The sequence below is a fragment of the Chelonoidis abingdonii genome, chromosome 3 (assembly GCF_003597395.2).
Source record: "Chelonoidis abingdonii isolate Lonesome George chromosome 3, CheloAbing_2.0, whole genome shotgun sequence".
In the NCBI taxonomy this organism is placed as follows: domain Eukaryota; kingdom Metazoa; phylum Chordata; order Testudines; family Testudinidae; genus Chelonoidis; species Chelonoidis abingdonii.
The window spans coordinates 170,521,378-170,533,627 of NC_133771.1; the positions used below are offsets into that span (position 1 = coordinate 170,521,378).

At 41.8% G+C, this 12,250-nt stretch overlaps 1 protein-coding gene across 1 annotated transcript in view; it reads right to left on the minus strand.

Moving 5' to 3' along the window:
• The window catches only part of USH2A (usherin), a 622,140-nt gene extending 610,943 nt beyond the window's left edge, over nt 1–11,197 (minus strand). The window contains exons 1-2 of the mRNA XM_075064332.1: nt 10,601–11,197; nt 5,083–5,248 (exon numbers count right to left, since the gene is read on the minus strand). Coding sequence (XP_074920433.1) covers nt 5,083–5,248; nt 10,601–11,085 — 651 coding nt within the window. The 5' untranslated portion in view covers nt 11,086–11,197. The remainder of the gene's footprint in view (nt 1–5,082; nt 5,249–10,600) is intronic.
• Between the last annotated feature and the right edge of the window lie 1,053 nt (nt 11,198–12,250).

The following is a 12,250-nucleotide window of genomic DNA, read 5'->3' on the forward strand; positions in this document are numbered from 1 at the left end:
ACACCAGGAGGAAGATCCTGTGGTAAGGATAAAGAAGGTGTTTGGAGGAGGCCATGGGGAAGTAGCTCAGGGAGTTGTAGCTGTCATGCAGCTGTTACAGGAGGTACTATAGACAGCTGCAATCCACAGGGCCTGGGCTGGAACCTGGAGTAGAGGGTGGGCCTGGGTTCCCCTCAAACCTCCCAACTCCTGATCAGACACAGGAGGAGTTGACCCAGACTGTGCGGAAGATCACTGAGGTGAGCAAATCTGCCAAGAAGCACAGGACCCACCAAGGTAGAGGAGGAACTTTGTCACAATTGGTCAAATATTCACTTTTCCAGTTTTGTAATAATGCATGCTGGCACAGCTATGTAAGAACTTCATGGATACAGTGGTCATAGCTTGCTTGACTATGAGAATAGATTAAGATAGTTTAGATATGCCACTAAAAAACAGTCTAGGATATCTTGAAATATGTTGTTGATTGGGTGCTGGATGGCAGCAGGAGCACTAGTGAGCCCAAAGGATATTACCAAATATTCTAAGTGTCCATGCCTCATCCTAGAAGCTGTCAAACTAGATGCTCCTCTAAGGTCCAGTGTGGCGAACACTCACGATGACCATATTAAGTTCAGGAGCTCTGGGATTAATGGTAAAATGTATTGATTGCACAAAGTCTCAAAGAGCCATCAGTTTTTTCCCCACAAAAAATACAGAGGCACCTACAGGATTAGCTAGGTTTTACTGGAGGTGCTCCCTTCATGCTGCTAGCTCTGGTTTGGACATAGAATTTATATGCCTGAATGGAATTGTGGCTCTAGGCTGAAGGTCAAAGGGGCAAATCATAAACATGATGCAGTGGTAGCAAGTGTGTGTTCCATTTTTTGAAAACATCCTGGTCGTCCTTTGCACTTCACAGGAAGATGTGGTCCATCATGCAGGATTGATGTTTCTAGGTACAACAGGGTTGCCACCACATAGGGAAACATCTGGTTTGCTGAAAGGGAAGCACCTGGCTTAGTTTTGAGTTCTTGACTGAAAAGAGAATTCTCCTTAAAAAAAAAAAACTTGACAGGAAGGCAATGATGTGTTGGGACCACAGAATATAGGGATCATGACAGATGAGCCAAGGTGCCCCTAAAAATCAGGGTAAAAGGAAGTAGGGGTAAACTATAGGACTTCCCCATGCTCCCCAGTTGCCACCTGCAGGATCCTCAATTGCAGGGGAATCTGTAGTAGTATAGATGGATAAGGAACACCTGGGTTAGCATAATCTCGGGGTTTCTTCCTGGTGGTACTCAGGCTTGAGTCCCCAGCTGGCTGTGGGGTTAGTCTCTTCCCTGACATCAGCTTAGCAGTGTGTTTGACAGGACACGTTACCACATTCTCTGCTCCTCCATAACAGAAGCGGAGTTCTCCTGTCTTCTGTGCTCTCGTTCACTCAGTGACAGGCAGGTATGTTGGTATGGCTTGACCAAGGCTGAGGTCACTTGGGCCCTGAGGGCTGAGCTTTGAGTAAGGGTGAGAGGTAGGTGAGGTCCTCCTATGTTCCAGTTCCATTCATGCAGTCTGGTGTCTATCTGGATGCCAAGTCTATGAATGCCTCTAAACTAGAAGGGGGGAGGGGGACCACCTTGCCTGCTCATATTTTAGTTCTTCACAAAGGCCTAGCCAAATCCAATGGAGGAATGCAGCATTATTCCAGGAAGTGTCTATGGCCAAGCATCTGACCTAGGCAACATAGGAAGGACTAACCCCTGGGTTCACCTAAGCTTTGGTAAGGCAGTCTCTGCCATGCAGACTTTGTGAGGGTCACCAAAAATAATGGCAAAGCCTTATGAGTCCCAGTTGGTCAGTACTGGGTGATTCTGTTCCAAAAAGCGAGAGGCCCATGACAGGTCCTCCCCTGTGGGCAAGCTCAGTACTAGCCCCATCTTAACTTGATCTATGATGTACTCCTGGGGCTGAAACATAAACAGAAGTCTGCAATAGGTAATGAACCTGCAAAACTTATTGCAGATTTCACCCTCTCTCTCTAGCAAAGGAACTCTTGGGCTGGTCCCGCAAGTTGGTGTTATAAGAGAAGCTGCGTAGTTACCCACAGTCGCACTGTAGCTTGCTTCTGCAAGGAACGGTTTCCTGCCTGCAGCTATCATACTTTGTCCCTCAGTTTCTGGCTGGAGCGTAGCCATCTGTTCTTGTGAACTCAGAGGCCTCTGGGCATGATAGCAGGGTTAGAGCCCCAGCAGTGTCCATACTCAGTCAAGGAGTTCAACAAGAAGTCCCAGAGGAGCCAAGGTTGGTCTGAGAAAGCTATCAGGGCCCATAACATGGGCTGTTTGACCTAGTGGTCACAGCCAGGAGTAGCGCTGGGGTCATGGTCACGCCAAGGGACAAAGCCAGGATCAGCAACAGGAGTCAGGACAAGGGAACAGGAATAGGCAAGAGGCATGATAGCAAGAACAGGGTCAGATAGGAGGAATAGGAGCAAGAGCCAGGCAAGGAGGCAGCGATTTGGTCTCAGTTCTGAGCAGCAACAGACCTAGCAATTAGTTGCTCAGAGAAGGCATGGGACAGGAACAGGAAATTTTATATCAGTGGTGTTTAATCAGCAGTCTGTTAGTCATCTGATCCCACTGAGTCATTGAGTGTAGCTTCTAGTGGTAGGGCACTAGCAGCAGTTCCCTTATCAGCCCTCACAGCTCAGTGGTACAGAGGGTAAGGCTCCCATCAGCCCCCCAAGCCTGGATTCAAAACTCATGGTACCTAACAAATATACACTTTAAAATCAAGTTGGTTGGAGAATGGCACTGAACTTTTTCCATAATGTTCAAGCGATCAGATCAATCTTGAGCCTTGTCTTGACTACAAAATAAAAGATATGTATTTAAGTTAGCTAACCCCAGTTAATATTCAAATGAAGACAAGGCTGTAGTTTTCACATGAGTTAGAGTATTGGGGAACCTGGGGTTTAACCCAAACCTCTAACTCATGTGAAAACAGACAGACTGCCTTGTCTCCACTAGGATTTTAACTTGAGTTAGCTAAATTTGATATAAGAACGCTCCCATCTGTGCCCCCATGTAGACAAAGCTTGAATCTGCTGAGGTTTCTGGAAACATCCAGTCCGCTACTTGACATAAATCATCACACAGCTTGCCCCAATATTAGTATCTTGCCACCTTCCCATCCCTGCAAAATGGTATAACTAGTTCCTTTTATCATTTGCTGAGAGTTACATAAATGTAGGGACTACAAAAATATTACCAAACTAAAGGCCTCAATACACACTGCCTGGAGATCAAAAGCCACATCTACTCTACAATATATCGAACAGGCTGCTGATATTATCATCCTTTATAGGAAGTTGTGGCCTGCAGGTCGCAGTATGCAAGGCTCTATGCTGATCTGAGCATTGCAGCAAAGGATTCAGTCAATAGTCTCCCCAAATTTCAATAGGTTGTACTTATTAGGGTATGTCTACACTACCCACCGGATCAGTGGGCAGCGATTGATCCAGCGGGAATCGATTTATGGGTCTAGTCTAGACGTGATAAATTGACTCTCTAGCGCTCTACCATCGACATCTATACTCCAGCACTGCGAGAGGCGCAGGCAGAGTCGACTCACCACAGTAAGTTGATCTAAGTACATTGACTTCAGCTACATTATTCATATAGCTGAAGCTGATTAACTTAGATCAATCCCTCCCTCCCCCTGGCCCCTAGTGTAGATCAGGGCTTAGAGAGGAGGGCGGCCACAAGCTGCATTACTAGAACTGCATGGTGGATAGCTCTGCCTCAAACAAACGAAGAACTAAATGCTGGGGAGCTTTTTTTAAAAAAAATGCAATTTAAAATTTTTTTTAAAGAAATCTGGTCCATTTGCTCTTCACTTGGCTATCCCAGCCTTTAGCAGCTTCTGAAGCTAGTACAAAATGTGGCTGACAGCCATAGCAGTAATAAGTACCCTTTGAATGTCTGAAGTGTAAAGTTCATTAGTTCTACCTTAAGGTCACTCTTTTAATCCAACAGACAAAATTTTATTTACCCTACTATGCTGTTATCTTAGAAGAAAGAAAACCGAAAAAAACCCAAAAATCAAGGACGGCTTGGATACTTCTGAGTGAGGAGGATCAGCCCTACAAATGCAAATTACAGTAATACCATTTAACAAGTTGCAAGAATGCACTAAAGCCATTTCTTGATTCTATCGTTAACCAAGTAAACTTAAATAGTACAGGTAAAATAAACTAACTGAAGAAAAACATTTAAATACAGGACAATTAGTGCTGATGAAGTTATTAATTGAAGTTACAATTCCCAACAGACCATATTAAATTCTGTTTGCAATCCAAGATATGCAAATAATTGAAAGTATTCGTTTGTTGTATTTGTTGACTGATTTTTGTAAATACACTTAACAAAAAACGTTGCTTGAATCTCACAATCTCTTAAATCATAAAAAAGGTTGATATGCCAAGAGAAAATTAATTTTTAAGTTGCAGGGGCTTTGTCTTTATAATTGCATATGACACTTAATACAAATAAAAGTTCACTGTTGTAAATGTACTTGCTCTGACCCTGATCCTGCAGAGAGTTCAGCACATGCTTAACTTTGCACATTATAGTAGTCTGTCTCAAGCAAACAGAACTATCCATAGTGCATAAACTTAAGCACATGAATAACTCGTTGCAGGATCATGGCCTTTGTGCCTATATTTGAGTGAGACATTGCCCTCTAGAGGCTATGATACTTACTACTAGTAGAAGCTCTCCTTTACCTCCAGTGCTAGAGCTTTGAGTTTGTGGGACTTTTTTAGTCCTGCTTCACCAGGTTGAATGTGTGCAGTTGTGACAATACTAAATTAGGGTTTATTTCAAAATCTGTCCCCTAATTTACTCAAAATTACTTACATTTACCTTAAGGGCCTGATTCTACAATATTCCAAGACCTACCAACTCCTGCAGGATCCCCAGTTTACCATTAATTAATTAATATTTTCCTTATAGTTTGGGTGCTTGTGCAGATATACCACTCTCACATTTCCTGCATTTAACCAAATGTGGTTTGTTTGTTTGTTTGTTTTATTTTACTCACCTGCACGCTAAGATGAATCCATTTCCTCACAAGAATTCTCCCCAGCGTCACTACTTTTATTGGCGGCTGCAAACCATTTACTGTGTGATAATAAAACGTGGTCTCTTTTTCGGAGACTGTGAGTTTGAACACAGTCTGCCCATCAACAGCCTTTTCCATCACACACCTTTGGAAATAACCAAGAAAAACAACATAAGGTCAGAGGCACACAGACAGACACACTCCAGCCAAGGTGCTATGCAGTAAAGTGATGCTAACCAGAATGTATTAAAATAAAATGTTAAAAATACAACCTGAGAGGATGCTCAGTGGCAGAGACGTCACAGGATATACTACGCATAAGAAAAAATCTGCCTGCTAAAACCCCCTATAACTTGAAAGGAGAATCTTTAATGGCAATTTATTCCCCACAGTCTCACTTCCTTTCTTCATGGATCTATGACAGAAAACATGGTAGCTGGCTATAGTCTGTAAAACTAATATTGAAACTTCTGGCTCATTAGTTTATTTGCTATACTTTTCCTACAAAGCTGCACAACACTGCATCCTGATAAGGCACTGAGCCACTAGCACACACTCTTTTAATTTTAATAAAGTGGATGTGTGTCAGAAGGCCAATATTTTCCCATAGAACAGGTGCAGCACAGTCACCAGCAGTGCAAGATTCCCCCACATTGATCTGTAGATATGCCTCAACCCTCTCTAAAGAACCCCCAAGTTGCAAAAAGGTTGTTCAGTCAATCCTTAGCTTTTCTGCTGAGATTTCAGGTTAGCACCAAATGCAACGTGGACACTGATGGACAAGGGACTCAACTAAGGCCACGCAAATTCATTTCACACATCTAGCTGTCCAATTAGTTTTACCACATATCACCATGTTGTCGGAAGCTAAGCAGCAGACAATAGGCTACATAAGAGGCTTCAGACAGTAAGGTATTTTAGGCACTACTTGAGTGAGCAATCCAAAGCTGAAAAGCTTTCCATTCCATTGTCAATCCATCAAACCATTCATGCAGAATTCAACTCACTCATCCATGAACATGTACATGAAGAGCCAGATTCTGATCTCAGCTACACTGGAGTAAATCAGGAGTTAAATCAGTTTTACACTCATGTCTCCATAGACCTCACCGGAGCAAGAGAAATAAGAATTTTTTCCAATATACTTTATTTGTTACTAAACCTCACTCCTTTATGTTGTCCACTCTCCCCCCTACACACAAAAGTATCAGAGCAGCTGGCTTATTGGTAAAGGTACCTTTGTCTTTAACTGACTTGCATTTAAAACCACTAAGGGAAAAATAAATGGATTTTGACTGTTACTCTTCTTAGCCCCCAGGGATGTTGTCAATAAAATTTACTTGCCAAACACAGACTGCTATTTTCCAAGCTTACTAAAAACACATTTCTTAATATATTGTTGATTGGTCTTCTCACTGTTTTGTTTGCCTGTAAACATGCTAGTTTTGGTAGATAATAAATGTGAGGGAAGGCACAGTTAAGTAGCAAAATATTTAGGAACTGGATTTACCCAGTTTCTGGATAAACAATAGTTGGATAATCCAGGATTTGTTTATTTTACTTATCTAAAACAAACACCCCCCACATTTTTTTATCCCCACAGGTGTCATGACTATAAGAAGGGAAGTGACCTTGATGTACTGAATTTTGAAAACTGGAAATTACAGATATGAACTGTGACCCACTCATGAAAAAAATAGGAAGAAAGTGAGATGTGTGTGAGAGAGAAATGATGTCAATAAAGGTGAACTAGGCATAACAGTATCAGTTCTGGTTATAAGTGGTACTTTGCATTCCAACCAGACCTGTAACAAGGAACAGCGATTTTCTATGACTGTTCCAACTTCCTGGTAAAACAAATCCCCAGAGAGTTAAATTCTTAGAATGATCACCTCTCCGATATTCAAAAAGAAAATAGCATCCAGAATGTGTATGGTATTGTGGGGGAGTGAGAAGGGAAGAGAGGCCAGACCAGGAAAGGGTCTGTTATATTTGAGATCAGAGTTCTGTTCCAACTCTGTCTGAAGTACTTGGGTAAGTTTTCAGTTAAGCTAGTTGTAAAATGGGTGACTAATACTTTCCTGTCTCCTTAACTGTTGCAAGGCAGTTGTGTGAAGCCTTGGTCAGTTTGGCTCCCGCTTCAGTGCACCTTCTGTTAGGGCAAATGGGGTTTGGAGCGTCTCTCTGTCCTATAAAGATTTTTTTCTGAGACACAGGCAGGGCCTGCTACTGCTATGAGCATGTAAGGAAAGGTTCACTACACACCCAGTGTAACAAAATGCAAAAATGCAGCTCTGTCAGCTCTGGTGATGTCGTCTTTTGTGTGGTAGACTACATGCCTGCTGAGTCAGGCTTCAGAGCCTGTTTGTGCAGCACTAAGCGGTTGACTGGCCCTCTGTGTGACTAGGCTGGTCCAATGTGTCTATCTGCACAATACTCCAAGCACTCCCTCTGTCTGATGATGTGCTGAGCTTTTGTTCCAAATTCACTCTGCTATACCACCAGTTTGTAATCAACAATGGACTAGCAGCGTAACATGCATGTGTATGTACTGAACATCTATTGCCAAAGTCACAGAAACTGCTGGTATCCAATACAAACATTGAATAGAAACATTAGACTTAGGATTTTAAATGTAAATTTCATGATATTCCACAACTGAAGGCACTAGGTATGCCCCTTGTGTAGTCATTTATGCTTCTTCAAAATGAATGTAACATAAGGAGGAAGCCAACGAAGAATTAGGCATAAGACCTTGCCTATGACTGCTACTATCTAACAGAGGTCCTGGTTCGGCAAAGCACTTAAATACATGCTTAACTTTAAGCAGATGATTAATCACATGAATTTCCATGCAAGTAGTCTCATATCACAGAGTTACTTCAATGGGATTACTAATCTGTTTAAAATTAAGCAAATGCTTTACTCCTGAAGGCATTCTGTGCCAAAAAAAATAAATAAAAATTCTGCACACATTTTAAAATTCTGCAAATTTTATTGTCAAATAAATGTGGAGGCTCCAGCATGGCACTAGAGAGCACAGGCCACTAGCTGCACAGAGGTGGGAGATCACTGTGCAGCTTCCCCCAGGACACCGTCTCAGCAGTGAGGCTGCACCCAACCCTCACACAGCACAAGGACTGGGCCTCCCCGCAAAACACCCTAGAGCCCTGCCACTCTGTGCCAGGTACACCATATGCGGGAAGGCAGGCTCAGCAAGGCAGGATCCAAGTGTGAAAGGGCTTAATGTGGTGGGTGTAGGTTCAGAGTGTTCTATGTGGGGCAATCTGGGTGCAGGAGGATCAGTGGGGGATCTGGGTGCAATGATAATGGGACTCTGCAGGGGGGGTCCAGATGAAGGTGGTTGGGGCTCAGTGGGAGGGTGTGGGGGAGATACAGCTCAGCAGGGGGGTTGGGTGGTGGGGGACTCAGTGGGGGTCCAGATGCAGCTGGTTGGAGCTCAGTGGGGTGGGGATCCAGGTGCATGTGGCTCATTAGGGTGGTCCAGGTGCAAGAGTGGGGCTTGTCAGGAAGGGTTTTAGGCTTTGGTGGGAAGGTCTGGGTATGAGGAGGGTCTCCCCCGAGGAGCGATGGGTACAGGAAGCATGGGGAGGGAAGCAGTTTGCAGAGTTTCCTACAGCACGGGGAGAAATCAAGGGGTGGGTCTGACACAGCCCCAGATGCAATGCAGGGGAAGAGGAAGTCCCGTCTTCCCCAGCTCAGGCAGGACTAGCAGCTGAGCCTAGCGCAGGATAGGAGCCACTAGCCGGGTCTTCCCCAGTCCCTCCCCCACAATGATTTACCTGGGCACCCAAAACATACTGCTGGGGAGAGTTGTATGAACACTCTTGTGGCTTCCCTTTGCTACCCCATCAGAAACTCATTTTTCTGTGGGGAAGCAAAGAAATCTGTGAAGGACATAAATTCTGCACACGCACTGCAGAATTCCTGCAGGAGTAATACTTGAGCACTTTTCTGCATCAGGACTACAATTATTCCTCGAGATCAAGTTGAAGGGACTTTACATTTGGTTCTGTCTGAAGGTTCTATCCTTATAACCATGTCATCTGTATGTATGTAGACTTTGGTTTGTTACAGAGAGGCACCCCAGGTTGGACTTTAACATCTGTGGATGCTCAGGAGGCACTGGTCTTTACAGGTACTGTATGTAATATACTGTCACAGTAGCTATAACCTATAACACTCTGCAACTGTATCACAGCTGAGTTTCTCCTTTAGCACAAGGGGTAAAGACCTGCACTTTTGTTGCTGTAGGTCTCAGGTTCAGCTACTGATTTTGACCACAATATCAATACATGTATGTGGTCCCCTGCTTACGGCAAGGGCTTAAATGTAATTACGCATTGCACCTTAACATGTTGTGTGCTTAACACCATACTCTGCGATGCTGTATGAAAATCACAAAGTGAAAATAACTAGAAACAAAATTTAAAAAAATCCAGTTTTTTTTGTCTGAGCTGAGTAAAGTCCAAAAATATAAACAATCGCTATCTATAATGGTAGAGAGGAGCATATTAGATTTTAACATTCCACGGATATGAAAATATTTTATTTTTAATATATGTTCAGCATGAACATATTCTGCTTTACGCATACTATACTTTAAAGGTCACCTGCAAAGAGGAAAACTTTGGGGACTGAGCTTTTCTTTAAGATGTATGAAGGCAGCCTGAAAGGTTGGGGTTTTTTAGACAACCTGCTTGTGTTTTACATTAGATTCAGGTCCTCTCCAGGCTGAAAGACTGATAGGAGAACTAATATAATGATATCACGTTTGCTAGGAGAGTGTAATTTAAGCAACTGAAACAAGAAGCAATTTTTAGTCAGTTTTTAAAACTTCATTTTTTAACACATTCAAACTTCAATGACTAACATTTGGAATAAAATAAGCCTTTGTTAAGAGGTTTAGCACCTTTCAAATTCAACAAACATCCCTCAACCTTTCACCAATAGAATATGGTCCACGAAGAGAGATTACCTTATCCACCTTGTCTATCCCTAAACCTGGCAAAAATCCTCCAACAAAACTGTGGCAGCAAGACTTTATACTCCTCATATTTCTACTTTTTTTAAAGCAGGGCAGGAGTATTAATGTTAAGTCATCTTCATCCATCTTAAAAACAAAGCAAAAAAGGGCACAACCCACCCCTTTTTTTAAAAAATTTACAATTCTTTAAAAAAGTTTATATAAATTAGGATCCAATACATTTAACTGAAAAAATGAATATGGGTTTGTATATAAATATCTCCATTGAAATTAATGGTGTTACTCATGAGTAAACAATGCAAGAACATATTTCATGTGTCTTAATATTTGAAGAGCATGAAGCCCCAATCTGAAATATAATTTTTTAAATGTCTTATACAGTTTCCTACAATGCACCTTTGTTAAATGTTGAATAGTACAATAATAGCAGCCTTGAATACCATGATTTTTCAGAGCACCATGAAAGTAAACACACGCAACACTACTTACATTACACCTTCTTGCTCAGGTTTCAGCCACACGGTTAATGTAAATGATGCTGTGAGCCTCTGAGAACGGGGAGTAGAAAAACAATCCTTGTGATTATGAAAAATAAAACTTGGAGAGTTGATGGAGGAGCCTGGATGCAAATCATTCTTGTCTTCTGAGATACAAGTGCCAAGGCCTGCTGAGAAAAGTGCAGTGTAGGAGGCAGGTGAAGATCTATATGGACACTCCTGAATACAAAACCGCTGGGTACAGGACTGAATACTTTCAACAGCAATAGAACTGTGACAAAAAGTACTTCGGTCTGGCAATCCACATGTTGCTTGAGTTGGCATAACAGACACATTCTTGAAAGCTCCCACATTTTCTAGCTTGGGGAAATGTCCCTGTGAACTAACCAATGATAAGAAGGCGTAATAAGCTAAGAGTATTGTTTCAATGGCATGAAATAGGAAGCCACCGCCCAAGGAAAGAACTAGGCAATTCATGTTTACAAAAAAGTCTCCTGCGGATAAAGAATCGCTAAATAAATATCATCATCCATCTCGGCAACACTGTTTCGATGAAGCGTGGTTTTAAAATGATGCAGAGTTTCATCTTTGGGAAACCAAGGCAGGTTTGCATTCTTGGAGGACACGGATGTTCTTCTGGCCAATGGCACAGACGTGGGTGACTGCCAGCATCTGTAAACCAATACAAACAAACAAAAACAAAACAAACAATGTCCATGGGATGAATGCTACTTTCTCTTTTTAATTGAAGATATCCTGTTGGAAATATTAGGGGCCATATTCTTCCTTCAACTTCAGGTCAGTGAGTCAAACCAGCAGTCTTTGCTCAGACAAAATTCCCTTTAACTTCAGTCTTTTTTAACTTGTGGGGGTTTTGTTGGAGTAAAGAATATAGGATTAGGCCTAATGGAAGTTGCATACATATATCTGATTGCAGAGTTTGGCCCAGTTCTATTACGGTAAAACACACAATTAATTCAAAAGTAATGAAAAATGCTATATTATACAAAAGCACAGTTTAGCTACCAAATATATGGATTTAAGAATTTTTTTTGTAAAACTTAAAAACCTCAAACTTTATAACATAATTTTTAAAAAAATCCATGTCCATATCAGCTCTACAGTTCCGTATTTAAGCTATACAGAATATCAACTATACAGTTCTATATTTAAAGTTCACAGAATGTTCAGCTGTACTATACCAAAAACTGTTCACCTGCACTTATGACACAAAATGCAACACATAAAAGGTACATCCCAAGGTTGAATGAAAAATGATATAGTTTAAGTTTGCAAAAGCTCTTTGTGTCTTACCCCATTGTTCATTTGACACAGCTCCTTTTAGCTCTCAGTAAAGCTGATTAAAAACATATCACCATCTGTCCTGTGTAAACCTTTTACTAGAAAAAGTCTGCACTGTTTACGGACACTATAGATATCTAATTTGGGTTATATATGGACAGCTAGCACTATTTAATTACAATTGATAAATAAGTTTGAGTTTACCGTTATTTATTGCATTTCGAAGAAGAGGATACTGCTCCCTAGGTTTGACAATTGGCTCACTGGTAGGAACGCTGGCTGCCGTTGCCTGGCAACACCATGCTAACCCCACTTACTCTTAGTAAACAGGCCTTGGCAG